The sequence below is a fragment of the Pelodiscus sinensis genome, chromosome 2 (assembly GCF_052426305.1).
Source record: "Pelodiscus sinensis isolate ZL-2025 chromosome 2, ASM5242630v1, whole genome shotgun sequence".
Lineage (NCBI taxonomy): Eukaryota > Metazoa > Chordata > Testudines > Trionychidae > Pelodiscus > Pelodiscus sinensis.
The window spans coordinates 140,057,655-140,071,893 of NC_143053.1; the positions used below are offsets into that span (position 1 = coordinate 140,057,655).

Here is a 14,239-nt window from a genome sequence, read left to right on the forward strand (position 1 = left end):
GAGAAGGAAATTAAAAAGCAGGTTATTAAGAGAATCATTATTTGTCACAGGCCAGCACTCAGCAGCCCATACAGTGATCCTTGCTCCACTATGTTCAGCACTGTACAGATTCTTTTAAAAAAGTCCCTGCCTCAAGCAACTTTGACCCTGCAAATGCTTACACGCGTGCTCACCATTAAGCAGAGTATTCCCATGAATGGGTCTATTCAAACAGTTAAAACACATGTGTAAGTTTTGCAGGATTGAAAGCATAGCACATAATTTCCCCTTCTCCACTTAAACTGACTTGCATTTTCCCTCCTTCTCTCTCCTGCTCTTCCTCCGCCCACCCCACACATTCACTTTCACTGTCCAGGTGAGGAATGGGGAGGGGGGCCAGGATGTGTGATTAGGGGGCTGGAGCACATGACCTATGAGGAGAGATTGAGGGATTTGGGTTTGTTTAGTCTGCAGAAGAGAAGAGTGAGGGGGGATTTGATAGCAGCCTTCAACTTCCTGAAGGGAGGTTCTAAAGAGGATGGAGAGAGGCTGTTTTCAGTAGTGATGGATGGCAGAACAAAGAGCAATGGTCTCAAGTTACAGTGGGGGAGGTCTAGGTTGTATATTAGGAAAAACTATTTCATTAAGAGAGTGGTAAAGTACCGGAATGGGTTCCCCTAGGAAGGTGGTGGAATCTCCATCCCTTAGAGGTTTTTAAGTCTCGGCTTGACAAAGCCCTGACTGGGTTGATTTAGCTGGGATTGGTCCTGCCTTGGGCAGGGGCCTGGACGTGACGACCTCCTGAGTCTCTTCCAGCCCTAGGATTCTATGTGGGAAGAGAGATGACAAGAGAGAGGCAGAAAAAGGGTGACCAGAGACAATACAAGAAACAAAGTGATACTGCTCACTTCTGAAGAGGCCTCCTTTTAAAATTATTGTGCACCCTTGGGTTAGGGGATGGGGGAATGAATCCCTTCTCACTCAGGCTCTAAAAGCCAGAGAAAAGGAGATCTTTAGAGAAGAAGCAGATATGATGATAAACAGTATTCTATGGCCCCTTTCCTACTTGTGCTGTGGGTGAGAAAGAAGCTTCTGTCTGTTTCTTACTTCAAGTCACCCGCTGCATAGGAGAAATCTATCCTGGAACACTTATCTATGTGCACTGGTAACAGGGAGAACAGACACTCAGGCACGGCACTTTTGGGGAACTTGGTCCAGAATCCTGAAGAGCATGAAAAATTATAGCATTCTGTATGGACAGGATGCTTCACACTGTTCTTCACTATCATCCTTTTACCTATACACCTCATGTTAAAGCTCCTAATGCTGTATTACAGCAAGCATAAAAGAAAACAGACACATTTACAATAATATTTAAAAAGTTGCAAATTATGAGTACATTTTCATAAAATGACTGCCCATTTTAAAAAAATAAAAGAAAAATTGAAATCTGATAAAGCGCACAATTTTTTATTTTGAAAATGCTCATTTACCCACACAAGCCTGTTTGAAAATTAAGCTTTTACATATATATCATATTCTATTTTAACAATTCCATTTGGGAAAGAGAAAATCAGATCTCCACCCTTTTCCACTCTCCAACCTTACCACATGCAGCACTAAAATTAGCTACTAACATGAATAAACTGTGTGAGTGTGCACCAGGACAAGAAAGATGCACTCAACTCTCATGTCTTAATTCTCCTATGTCAGCGCCATTTGTTACTGAAATTGAAGATAGACATTCAGAAATAGTTTATTTAAGTTAGAGGGACTTTTACAGGCTGCATTATTTTTTTCCTATGCCAAACTAAACAAAACATAAAGAAGCAGGTGACAAGATTTTGCATTTTAAAAACAAAACATATTAAACCCAACAAATGTTTTGCATTATTAAATTACTATATAGAGATCACTGATTCTGAGGTGAAAACAACTTACTTCTTTTTCCAGAGTTTTGTTATAGAAAAGTAGTGATATTCTTTGAATATCTTCAGATTTAAGCCATTGCCTGAAAGAAAACAGAAACATACAAAACTTTATAAAGGGCACCAAAAGAGATTAGCCCTGTTTTTTCCCTGTCATGGAAAAGCTGTAAAGTAAGAAAAACAAGGTGAATGAGGTAATATCTTCTTTTGGAAAATTTCTGTTGGTGGGAGAGACATATTATTGACCTACACTGAGTTTTTTTTTTAGGTCTAGGAAAGGTACTCAGAGTGTCACAGCTAAAAAGTAAAATTGTTTAGAATAAATCGATAACACCTATTATAAGAGAGAATTCAAAATAAAGTGGCCCCTGCTGTCATAGGACAAAAAAGGGAGGCTAATGGGTAACAGACTGTTGTAATAAACTATAAATCTAATGTTGTTATTAAGACTATGACTTTTATTCTGTAGCAAAATTATGAATTTAAGCTCCAATATTCCTCTATTCAAGGTGTTGTGAACGTTTCCTGTGAGGTCAAGGACTGAGGCCAGATATGAAGTGATCATTTTGTGAATAGAGTTCTTCCTCAGGTGAACCAGTGTCTTTGGCTTTTATCACTTTTCTGTGTGAGTTCATTGGCGAGCATAGTGATTATCTGGTTTCACCCATATAGTTGTTATTGGGACATTTTGGGCTCCAGATGAGATAGACCTGTATTAGGCATGTGCAGGAGCTATGGATCTTGAAAAGTGTGTGACTCGGGGTATTGATCTTAGTAGCTGTGGAGACAGGGCAGCAGGTTTTACATCTGTTGTTCTGGAAGTCTGGTGCTGCTTTGAGTTGGAGTATTATGGTCTGGGGGAGCTTGTTTCTGGTGATGAACTTTGTGAGGCTGTGGAGGGGTTGATGGAAGTCAACAGAGGGAATTTGGGAAAGAGTTCTCTCAGATGTGATTCCCATGGAATATAGATTTGTTCATTTATTTATTTATTTATTTAAAATATTTTTACCCCGCCTCTCTATTTAAAATATTTACGGCAGCTTACAAAATGTTTAAAACACAATACAAATATATATAAACATTTAAAAATACGAGACACCAGAGGGACATAAAGCCTGCTAAAAGCATCTCGAGAGGAGGAACACACACACATATAGACTCAAACACCAATAAAAGCATGAGTAAAAAGGGTGGCTTTAGCCTGATGCCGAAACAATGCTAATGTTCACGCCTTGCGAATATTCCGAGCAATTCCACAGCCTGGGAGCAAAAGCTGAGAAGGCCTTGCTCCATGAAGATGTTAATCTTATCTGCATAAGAGGGGGGAACACTAAGCAGAGCCTCCCCAGCAGACCTCAATCCTTGGGCAGGTTCATATGAGAGAAGACAGACCTTCAAATACCCCCGACCCAACCCATTTAGGGCTTTATAGGTCATAACCAAAACCTAAAATTGTGCCTGGAAACATACCAGAAGCCAGTGCAGCTGCAGGAGCACTGGCATAATGTGCTCCGTATAACGACTATTAGTTAAAACTTGAGCAGACGCATTCTGGACCTGTTGAATTTTCCGAAGGCTCTTTAGAGGCAGCCCCAGATAAAGTGCATTACAGTAACAGTTGGGATGTAACAAGAGCATGGATCACTGTGGCCAAGTCATGCTTGTTCAGGAAGGGTCACAGCTGGCAGATCAAATGAAGCTGTCCAAAAGCACTCCTGGCCTCTAAGAAATCTGGTTCTCAAATGTTAAAAAAGGATCCAGGATGACTCCCAACCTGCGTACCTGTTCTTTTGGGAGAGAGTAACCCCGTCTAAAATAGGTACCACACCACATTCCCAAACAGATGGCATCCTGATTCACAGGACTTCAGTCTTATCTGAATTCAACTTCAGCTTATTTGACTTCATCCAGCCCATCAATACTTCCAGATACCAGTTTAAATCGGTCACCGCCACACCTGGTTCTGATGTCACAGGGAAACAGAGTTGGCTCTCATCTCCATATTGATGGCACCATCTTCCAAAAATCCTTACGACCACTCCCAGCAACTACATGTAGATGTTAAACAGATAAGGGACAGGACCCCATAGCACAATCGCCACGGGGTCGAATAGCAGCCCCCTAGCTCCACCTTCTGAAAGCGTCCTGACAGGTAGGACCAGAACCACTGCAAAACTGTGCCTCCAATACCCAACTCCACCAGGCTCTCCAGGAGGACACCATGGTCAATAATATCAAAAACCGATGAGAGGTCCAGGAGAATCAACAGGGATGTGCTTGCCCCCAGTATATCTCTTGGCATAGGTCATCTACCAGGGAGACCAAGGCAGTTTCCATTCCAAAACCTGGCCTAAAGCCAGACTAAAATGGATCTAAATAATCTGTTTCTTCCAAGAAAGTTTGGAGTTGCAATGCCACCTCCCACTCGAATACCTTGCCCAAGAAGGGAATATTAGCAACTAGGCAATAATTATTCAAATCATGTGGGTCCAGGGAAGGCTTCTTAAGGAATGGTTTTATCACTGCCTCTTTCAAGGCGGCAGGAATCATACCAGATCTAAAAGATGCATTAATAATCCCCTGGATTCTGCCAGTCAACCCTTCCTGGCTAGTTTTAATAAGCCATGAAGGGCAGGGTCCAGCGAGCACGTGGTCAATTGCGCTCCTTAAAGCACCTTGCCCACATCCTCAGTCTGCAATAGCTGAAACTGTTCCAAAGAAAAACGACTGGGCAGTGTGCTCAGCACATTCTGTGCCCCACTTACATAGCAGCCAGAGTCCAAATCAGACAAATGTGAACGATCTTATCTGCAAACTATTTCATGAACAGATCACAGTGGGAAGCCAAGAGTTGCAGTTGTTTAGTGACACTCTCAGTATCTTTCCTAGACCTTAAGAAGAGCTCTGTATAGCTTGAAAGTTTGTGTCTTTCACTCATAGGAGCTAGGGTTGCTACATGACTTGATTTCCCCCTGACTTGATTTCCATTATATACAGGTTTACAGTTTGGTTCCAGCACCACCACCGTACATATTGCTCCAGCATCTCTGCTTTCATCGACAGAAGTTGCTTAAATAAAAGATATTACTTCATCCATCTTGTTTCTCTAATATTCTGGAACCCACATAGCTACAAAAACACTGTCAATAACAATGTATAGTAAGATATCAGTTTATGTATTTTGAATAAAGGCAGTTATTGTGCTTCAGAATGGATAAAGTAAACCACACTGATTGCAACAGATGATCATGTAGTTCCAACTTTCTACTTCGCTACACACACACAATCACACACACAAAGGCATGTAGTTTTACAGACACACAGACACACACACAGACACACACACACACAAAATGGGAGGTGAACTCTGTGGCTGTACCTCTGAACTCTGGGTTTGCCCTGACCAAGGACAGCAACTGAGAGTGGGGGGGCAGAGAAGGGTTGTGAAAGGAACATTTACAATGCTGGACTTAAGAACCTGAGGGGAAAAGGACATCGCCCAACCTACCTGGGGTGGGAATGTTACTCATGCTTCACGTTTATGAACTTTGTTTGTGACATTTTTCCAAATTAATGCCAGGTCACTTCCCTCCCTTTCCTTACAAGTTTCTTTTCTATACTCAGATTCTGTGCTTGCGAATGGAGAAGTATTGCCTCTCAGAGGCTCCCAGGGGTGGAGTGTGAATTTCTCAGATTACTAGGTGGAGGCTCAAGCCAGTTCTGTGTTGAATGGATGGAGAGGAATGCCTAGATATTGAACCTGGCCTGGCTGTTGATGGGTCCACCTGACAGAACAGTTACACATAAACATACATTGTTGTATTTGAATTAAACATGCTGTCGGTAATGTGACTTGGGAACCTTTATAATGAAAGGTTATATATGGGTATTACACATTATTGATTATATTATGAGGGCTGAGAGATTTAGGGTCAATCCGAGTTCTAAATGAAAACAATCTATGGAAGACAGAAGAAAAATCTTATTAAAACACTTCAGTGAGCAAAATATTTCTTTTTCATTAGTGCCACTATGCTATTTGATTATATTGGGGCTACTCTTCTTGGTCTCCGATTAATGGAAGCTAATTGAGAATCTGCAGCATAAACAGTTTCTCCAACATTAAAGACCCATTATAGATTTAGAAAAACATTTTAGTTACAAATGGTACCTGGAGTGCATTATCATCTTAAATGAAATTACAGGAAAGGGCAAGATGAAGGTAATTTTCATGTGAAGCAAAATGAAGCAACTTATTAATTAAGGTTCATTTATCAAATTGTGCAATTACTACAGTTGGTAGAAGCATTTAGGAAAGGCGAATTCAGAAGAGTGTGAGCAGGCAGTGCCTTCATCATGACCTTTAAATGTTGTTTCTACCTGAAAAGTGACTCTGGAAAAACTACCTTCTTATTCAACTGATTTGAAACAAATACACACCACACAACAAAAACAGTAACCCAGGAACCAATCTCTGCAGCAAACCCCATTGCCCACTCTGTCCACCCATCTATCCTAATGGCACCATCACAGGACCTAACCACATCAGCGATACCATCAAAGGCTCATTCACCTGCACATCTGCTAATGTGATATATGCCATCATGTGCTAGCAATGCCCCCTCTGCCATGTACACTGGCCAAACCAGACTCTCTATGCATAAGAATAAATGGACACAAATCAGACATCAAGAATGGTAACACAGAAAAAACAGTAGGAAAGCACTTTAACTTCTCCCGACACACAGTCACAAGACTGTTGCCCTCCTCAAACAACAAAACAAAACAAAACAAAGCAAACAAACAAAAAGCCCTCAAAAACAAAACAAAACAAAATCTTCAGAAACAGACTTCAGCATGAAACTGCTGAGCTGGAATTCATATGCAAATTTGATACCCCACATCAAGCTCTAAATAAACATATGGAGTGGTTCTCCCATTGCAACTGATAATTTCCCATTCAAGTACTCTCACCTGCTCACCACTGCTGGAGGTGAGCCACATCCATTCTAATTTAATTAGCACTGATGTCACACTCCTATTTCCTTCCTTCCCTCTTTCTTTCCTTCCACATTTGAGGAAGTGAGTTGTAGCTCACAAAAACTTATTCAGGGGTGGGGAACCTAATGCCTTGGGGCCAGATGTGGCCCTCGGCTTGCCTGGATCTGACCGCCGAGGGTCTGAGCTTCCTTTCAGCACTGGGGAGCCTGTGCTGGCACTCCAGCTCCCCTTCCCCACTGTTCTCAGTAGGGGGCTATGTCAGTGAGGGTTTTTTGTTTTGTTTTTGCTTCTCACTTGCATGTGGTCCTCGACTGATTTTTCTGTGGGCCAGCACCCCTGAACCAAGAGTTTCCCCACCCCTGACTTATGCTCTAATACCCTAATACATTTGTTAGTCTTTGAAGTGTCACTGGACTACTTTCTTGTTTTTAATGTGTGCTTAGACTATATGAACTGCTTCAAAGTTGTTACATCCATTATCTCAATTATAATTTATTTATCACATGCTAGAAAATAATACTTAAGTTTTGCTTTGTATTTATAAAAAAATGTTTGCTTGGAAATTGTGAAACTAGCCAGAAAGGACCATCTCCTGCTTATCAAAAAGTGCAACCCAAACTAAATTGGCCATTGTGGGACAAAGATTACAGAACAAAGATTTTTATTAATTGCCCCTTAGACCCATGAAGAAGCTATATGCAAAAGGGATCTATCAGTTTGAATTCTGGAAGAAGAAAATACAAAGAATTGACAAAATTATTTTGATCTCTTTTTGCTGTTTGGACTCTCACAGAATTGGAGCAATGAAACAGAAGCAGAGATCCCAAGGATCAACTTGGGTTAGCCCTAAAAGACATTGCCTTGTAATAACTTGCTCATTTCTTTTCTTAGGGCATGTCTACACTTTCACCCTCTTTCGAGAGAGGGATGCAAACGAAGAGATTTGAAATTGCAAATGAAGCTGGGATTTAAATATCCCACACTTCATTTGCATATTTGCGCTATGGGGCTATTTCAAAATAGCGCTATTTCGAAATAACAGATGCTGTTAAGATGTGGTTATTTCGAGAGAAAACCCTTCTCTTGAAATAAACCTCATTGTATGAGGAATAAGGGTTACTTCGAGAGATATTTGAATCCCGGCTTCAATTGCAATTTTGAATCTCTTCATTTGCATCCCTCTCTCGAAAGTGGATGTAAGTGTAGACATACCCTTAGTTAGTAATCCCTTAGTTTACTATAGGATTGACCTCATGCATTGTTTTTGAGGTGAAATCTAAGTGATAGGTCCTTTGGGACTGGGAGTAACTTTGTGTACAGGCAGTCCCTGGGTTACGTACAAGATAGGGACTGTAGGTTTGTTCTTAAGTTGAATCTGTATGTAAGTCGGAACTGGCGTCCAGATTCAGCCGCTGCTGAAACTGACCGCCAGTTCCGACTTACATACAGAATCAACTTAAGAACCCCAAGCATCCCCAAGTCAGCTGCTGCTGAAACTGATCAGCGGCTGATTCCAGGAAGCCCGGGGCAGAGCAACTCTGCCTCGGGCTTCCTGTAGTCAGCGCTGGTCAGTTTCAGCAGCAGCTGACTTGGGGATGCCTGGGGCAGAGCACCTGGGGTGCTACTGGGTTGCTCCAGTAGCGCCGATCCGGCGCTACTGGACCAACCCAGCAGCACCCCAGCTGCTCTGCCCCAGGCGTCCTGATTCAGCCGCTGCTGAAACTGACCAGCAGCGGCTGAATCAGGCCGCCTGGGGCAGAGCAGCTGGGATGCTGCCGGGTTGGTCCAGTAGCGCCCAGAGCGGCGCTGTGGGACCAACCGGCAGCGCCCCAGCTGCTCTGCCACAGGCGACAGAGAAAAGCCTAGTCTGCTGGGGGGGGGGGCGTACTAGCTGCGCATCCCCCCAGCAGACCAGGAAGACACGGGCGGTGGACCGAGTCGCACCGCGGTCCTGCCGCCCGGGTCCTCCGCGGCTTTGCTCCCAGTCTCTCTAGTCTGCTGAAGACCAGCAGACCAGGGAGACAGGGAGCAAAGCCTCTGAGGACGTCGGCAGCGGGACAGCCGCAGCGCGCCTGGGCTGCCCCCCTGCCGGCTTCCCCCGCGGCTTTGCAAAGCCGCGGGGGGGGGGGGCTTCGCTGTGCGAGCCCCCCCGCAACTTTACAAAGCCGCGGGGGAAGCCGGCAGGGGGGCAGTCCCTTTGCTCCGCGTCTTCCTGGTCTGCAGATCAGGGAGACGCGGAGCAGCTTTTCTTGCCGGGGAGTACACGGGCGGCAGGACCACGTGGTCCCGCAGTCTGTGTTCGTAACTGCGGATCCGACATAAGTCGGATCCGCGTAAGTCGGGGACTGCCTGTACTTTGGTACACTGGAGTGCCCAAGAGAGTCCACGTGACTTCATGATTAGACTGTTATAGTACTTTAGGAGTTCATACATGTTACTGTGAAGGGATGGGGGAGAGGGGATAGCTTGCAGAATCTGGAATTACTCGGGAGTGATTATTGCAAAATGCTAAGTGGGTTACATAGATTTCCAGCCTTTGAACCTGACCTCCAGTGGACTATAGGGAGGATATGTTTTTATCTGTTTTCAGTAGGCTGAGGTACAAAGCAGGACTTTTGGTATAAAAGGCTAAGGTCAAACAGATACATGACTTCCTTTTTGATTTGGCAAATGGACAGGACCTTCTGTCGGAGAAACGCTCCAACTCTGCTCAAAAGCTGGAAGGGACATTGGCCTAACAGATTCCCCATGTGGAAGATGGTGGATTTCTAGTATCTTATCAGTACATACTAACGTTTTTGGAAAAGCTGTGTAGTAACTGTAACTGCTGGCACAAAATGGTCATTGTTGTCACAGAGGGTACGTCTAGACTGCAGAGCTTACCCAGGATACCAGAGATATCCCAGAAAAGCTCTGCCGTGTCCAAGGAACATGTCCGCTTTTCTAAAAAAAAAGTCGGAAAAGTGGATGCGTTTTGTCAGCAACCCTGTAACCCTTGTTTTACAAAGAAGAAGGGATGTTCCAAAAGAGGGTTTTTCTGAAATTTAGCAGAAGTTAACTCTCTGTGATTTTTGATAATAAATGCCCTGCAAGTGAGGGAACACCAGCCACAGGCAGCAACACCCTCCTCCAAGCACCACAATTCTAAACATGGCTCGGTGAGGAGGGAGGGTTTGGGAGTCTGGAGAGCAAGTCCATCCTGGACTCATGCCAGCCTTTTATGTCCCATGGGGAAGAGTGTGCCAGTTAAGAGGGAGCCCACTGTACACTCACTCTGAGCACAAGCAGCGGCAGGTGTTGACTGGAAGGCAGTCAGACCAAATTTGAGTGAGTGTTGCTGTGACCCTGTATGCCATGTTGAAAATTGTCTTTTTAAAACTAGACAGCCTGATGAGATTATTATACATGGAAATTAAGTGTGGTCTGTGAGTTTCTAGCAATTAGGTGCTGTATACACCCTATTCAATTGAGTAAAATTGTGGACACTTGCAGTGGAGAGTAGAATTCATAACTATTAACTCCTATTTCTTCAACCCCCCTATTTCATCCTAACGTGATAGTTAATATTTAAAGCAGCCTTTACGCTTCAGATAGAGTGGTATTGACCTTGCTCTTATCTGTTCACTAACAGGCTCAATAAGTGTTGCTCCAAGATCATATACTCAGCATGCGCCTCTCAGCCTCTGAGAACAATGTATGCGTACATACGTTATGTTCTAAGGAATCAATGGGCTAAGTGAAACAACAGTTATCAAAAGAAGGCACAAGAAGCATTTCTAGTGTGGTGGATCTAGTTCTGTCACACTCATTTCTTACTATTCTATTGTGACAGATGATTCTCCTGAGCTAGAGCAAGTGAATGTGGAACACAGCAAGAGGAGCATACTGCTTTATTCTCTTTCTCTACCTCTGTTTTTACCCTAATCATTAATTATTTTCATCTTTACTCTTACTGCTAAGTTCCTTTGTTCTTTCTGCTCACCCCTCCTCTGGCTTTTCAATTACTATATTAAGGGGCATCTATGAAATCAATGAAATAAAAAAAAAATCTATGAAAAATCTATGAATTCAAGAAATTACTATTTTAGAGGGGCACTTATCTATGAAAGCATAAAATAAAATAATAAATCTGATACTCTATTTCACTAGCAGTCTCATCAATTTGGGACATAATATACATTTCCTAGCTTTATACCAATTCTCAGCAGGATTTGGAAAGGTGTCACAGACATAGAGGCTTAGAGCCAAATCTTGGATTCCTGCAGAAGGCCTCAGGCAGCAATGAGCAACGTAGACTAGTGAGTGGGCCACATGCTCAGTGAACTGAAAGATTATTGCAATCAAGATGGCATTCTGGGATAGGGTAGTTTTACTAACTGAACTTGCATATCTAGAATTTGCAGAATGTGCCTAATGAACCATAGCTGTGGTCTGATTGGATGCTGAGGTAGTGCACAACTCTCACTGCCAATATTGTATGCAATCAGCATGAACTTCACTTCACGTGCACTTGCTTTATATGTGTGTGTGTCACTTTAGTAGGAATGGTACAAAAAAACATGATGTGGACAGAAACCCAGAGGAATCTTGGCAACCCTGGAGTGGACAATAGTAAACAAAATGTCTTGCGAGCCACACACAGAACCCCGATGGGGCGCATGAGGCTCTTGGGCCACAGGTTGCCCACACTGGCCTAAAGAATCAAGTTTTTGAACAGGAGAACTTCAAGGGGCAAACCGAATCTTCCTGCACCGCATGATTCACAAGTGCAGTAGCTGTTAGAACAACACCTTTATAAAAGCTGCTGTACAGTGCAGTTCCTCAGCCAGCAGGGAATATAACGTCTCTCCGAGTGGCCTATTTTATTTTATGAAGTGAAATGATGGATATTCCACTGCTTTTTGGGGGTTTGTGCATCACTGTAAGGAGAGGCTGCAAACTCTACCACCATGTTAGTTGTAGAATAACATAAATGTTAAAGGGAGGAGATGTCAAAATACTTTTGAGCATTGATTCCATCAATGGCCTGAATCATCCTCTCATTCAATTCCTCTTCGAACCGTTTCTTCTGTGATTTTGTTCTGTAATGAAAAAAGGTGAGAAATTATCATTGTGGAAAAATTTTAAATTGTTAATATTAACTTTCAACTTCAAATCAAAAGTCTATGTATGACCGTCAATGGAAGGGAAGTACTTTTTAATATTCATGTTGCAGTAGCACATAAAAGTCCTATCCAAAATGGTCCTCTTTGTGCTAGGCAATTACACACATATGGGCAATGACTGGAGGAATAAAAAGGAGAAGCCGGAAAACTACAGTCCAGTCAGTCTGACTTCAATACCTGGGAAGCTACAAAAAATGTATAAAAGAGTCCATTTGCAAATACCTGGAGGATGAAGGGGTGATAACTAGCAGGCAGCATGGATTTACCAAGGAGAAATCATATTAAACCAACTTGATTTCCTTCTTTGGTAATTGGCAAAAAGTAATGGGTTTTGGTGGGTAGGTAGAATGCAGTGGACATAATACACCTAGAATTCAGCAGTGCTTCTGACACAGCCTCACGTGGCATTCTAATAAGTAAGTTGGAGAAATGAATGCTCAATGGAATTATCATTAAGAAGAGGTTAAGCAATCTCTAACAAAGAGTAACTATTAATGAAAGTAATAGCAACATGTTTTTTAAGTACATCAGAAGCAGGAAGCCTGATAAATAGCCAGTGGAGCTGTTGGATGACAGAGATGCTAAAGGAGCACTCAGAAGATGATAAAGTTATTGCAGAGAAACTAAATGAATTCTTTGCTTCAGTCTTCATGGTTGAGCATGTTAGGGAAATTCCCAAAACTCAGACATTCTTTTTAGGTGACACATTGGAAGAATTGGCCCAGATTAAGATGTCATTAGAGAAGGTTTTAGTACAAACTGATAAACTTAACATTAACAAGTCAGCAGGACCAGAAATGCATTCACCTAAGAGTTCTGAAAGAACTCAAATGAGAAATTGCCAAACTATTAACTGTGTTTTGTAACCTATCCTTTAAATCAGCTTCTGTACCTAATGACTGGAACATAGTGTGACAGACCAGAGACTGCAAACTACAAAACTCTTATAAAAGGCAGCCATATTGGGAGTTGGGTAAATTCTTTCTTGTTTCCAAATTAGCCTCAGGTGAACACAGCCCAACAGCCAGAGTAGAAAATGGAGGCCTAATTAGGAGGCGGCTTACAGCTGGGGTTAATTAAGCACCTGCTGCCAATTAAGGACTCCAGGGTTCCTATAAAAGGATTCCTCCCAGATAGCAATGGGGAGTTTTTGGAAGATGCTCAGAGCAGAGCAGGGGAATGCTGAACCCCAAGGACTGGCCTGTGATAAGAATGACATGGTAAGCAGGGACCCTTGCCTCTAGGGAAATCCCAGGGCAACAAAGGGGGCTCTGTGAGTCTCTGAGGTGCTCAAATAACTACCAAGAAGTGCAGAACCCCCAGCGAGCTACCAAGGGACTTTGTCCCAATAGCTAACATGATGCCAATATTCAAAAAGGGCATATAGAAGTGATCCTAGCAGTTACAGACTGGTAAAGCTAAGGTCAGTACTGGGCAAATTAGTTGCAACTATAATAAAGAATAAAATTGTCAGACACATAGATGAATGTAATTTATTTGGGGAAATCAATGTGGCTTCTGTACAGAGAAATCATTCCTCACTAATCTACTAGAGCTCTTGGGGGGGGGGGGTTAACAAATATGTGGACAAGGGGGATCCAGTGGATCTAGTATACTTAGATTTCCAGAAAACCTTTGACAAGGTCCCTCACCAAAGACTCTTAAGCCAAATATGCTGTCATAGGATAAGAGGGAAGGTCCTTTCATGGATTGATAACTGATTACAAGACAGGAAACAAAGGGTAGGAATAAATGGCAAGTTTTCAGAATGGAGAGAGGTAACTAGTGGTGTCCCCCAAGAGTCTGTCTTGGAACCAAACCTATTCAACTTATTTATAAATACTCTGGAGAAAGGGGTATGCAGTGAAGTGGCAAAATTTGCAGATGATACCAAATTGCTCAAAATATTTAAGACCAAAGCAGACTAAAGATCTCACCAAACTAAGTGACTGGACAACAAAATGGCAAATGAAATTTAATGTTGATAAATGTAAAGTAATGCACATTGGAAAGAATAATTCCAATTATACATACATTCATGATGGGGACTAATTGAACTACAACTACTCAAGAAAGAGATCTTCGAATGACTGTGGAAAACATCTGAGTTGAAAACACCCACTCAGTGTGCAGCGGCAGTCAAAAAAGCAAACAATGTTAGGAATC

At 42.6% G+C, this 14,239-nt stretch overlaps 1 protein-coding gene across 4 annotated transcripts in view; it reads right to left on the reverse strand.

Annotated features, from left to right (window-relative positions):
* Positions 1–14,239, reverse strand: part of ADCY2 (adenylate cyclase 2) — a 350,683-nt gene that overhangs the window by 84,893 nt on the left and 251,551 nt on the right. For all 4 annotated transcript variants that reach the window (XM_075921497.2, XM_014573081.4, XM_075921498.2 and 1 more), the window contains 2 exons: positions 11,909–11,989; positions 1,921–1,990 (listed from right to left, as the gene is read on the reverse strand). In XM_075921497.2, coding sequence (XP_075777612.2) covers positions 1,921–1,990; positions 11,909–11,989 — 151 coding nt within the window. The remainder of the gene's footprint in view (positions 1–1,920; positions 1,991–11,908; positions 11,990–14,239) is intronic.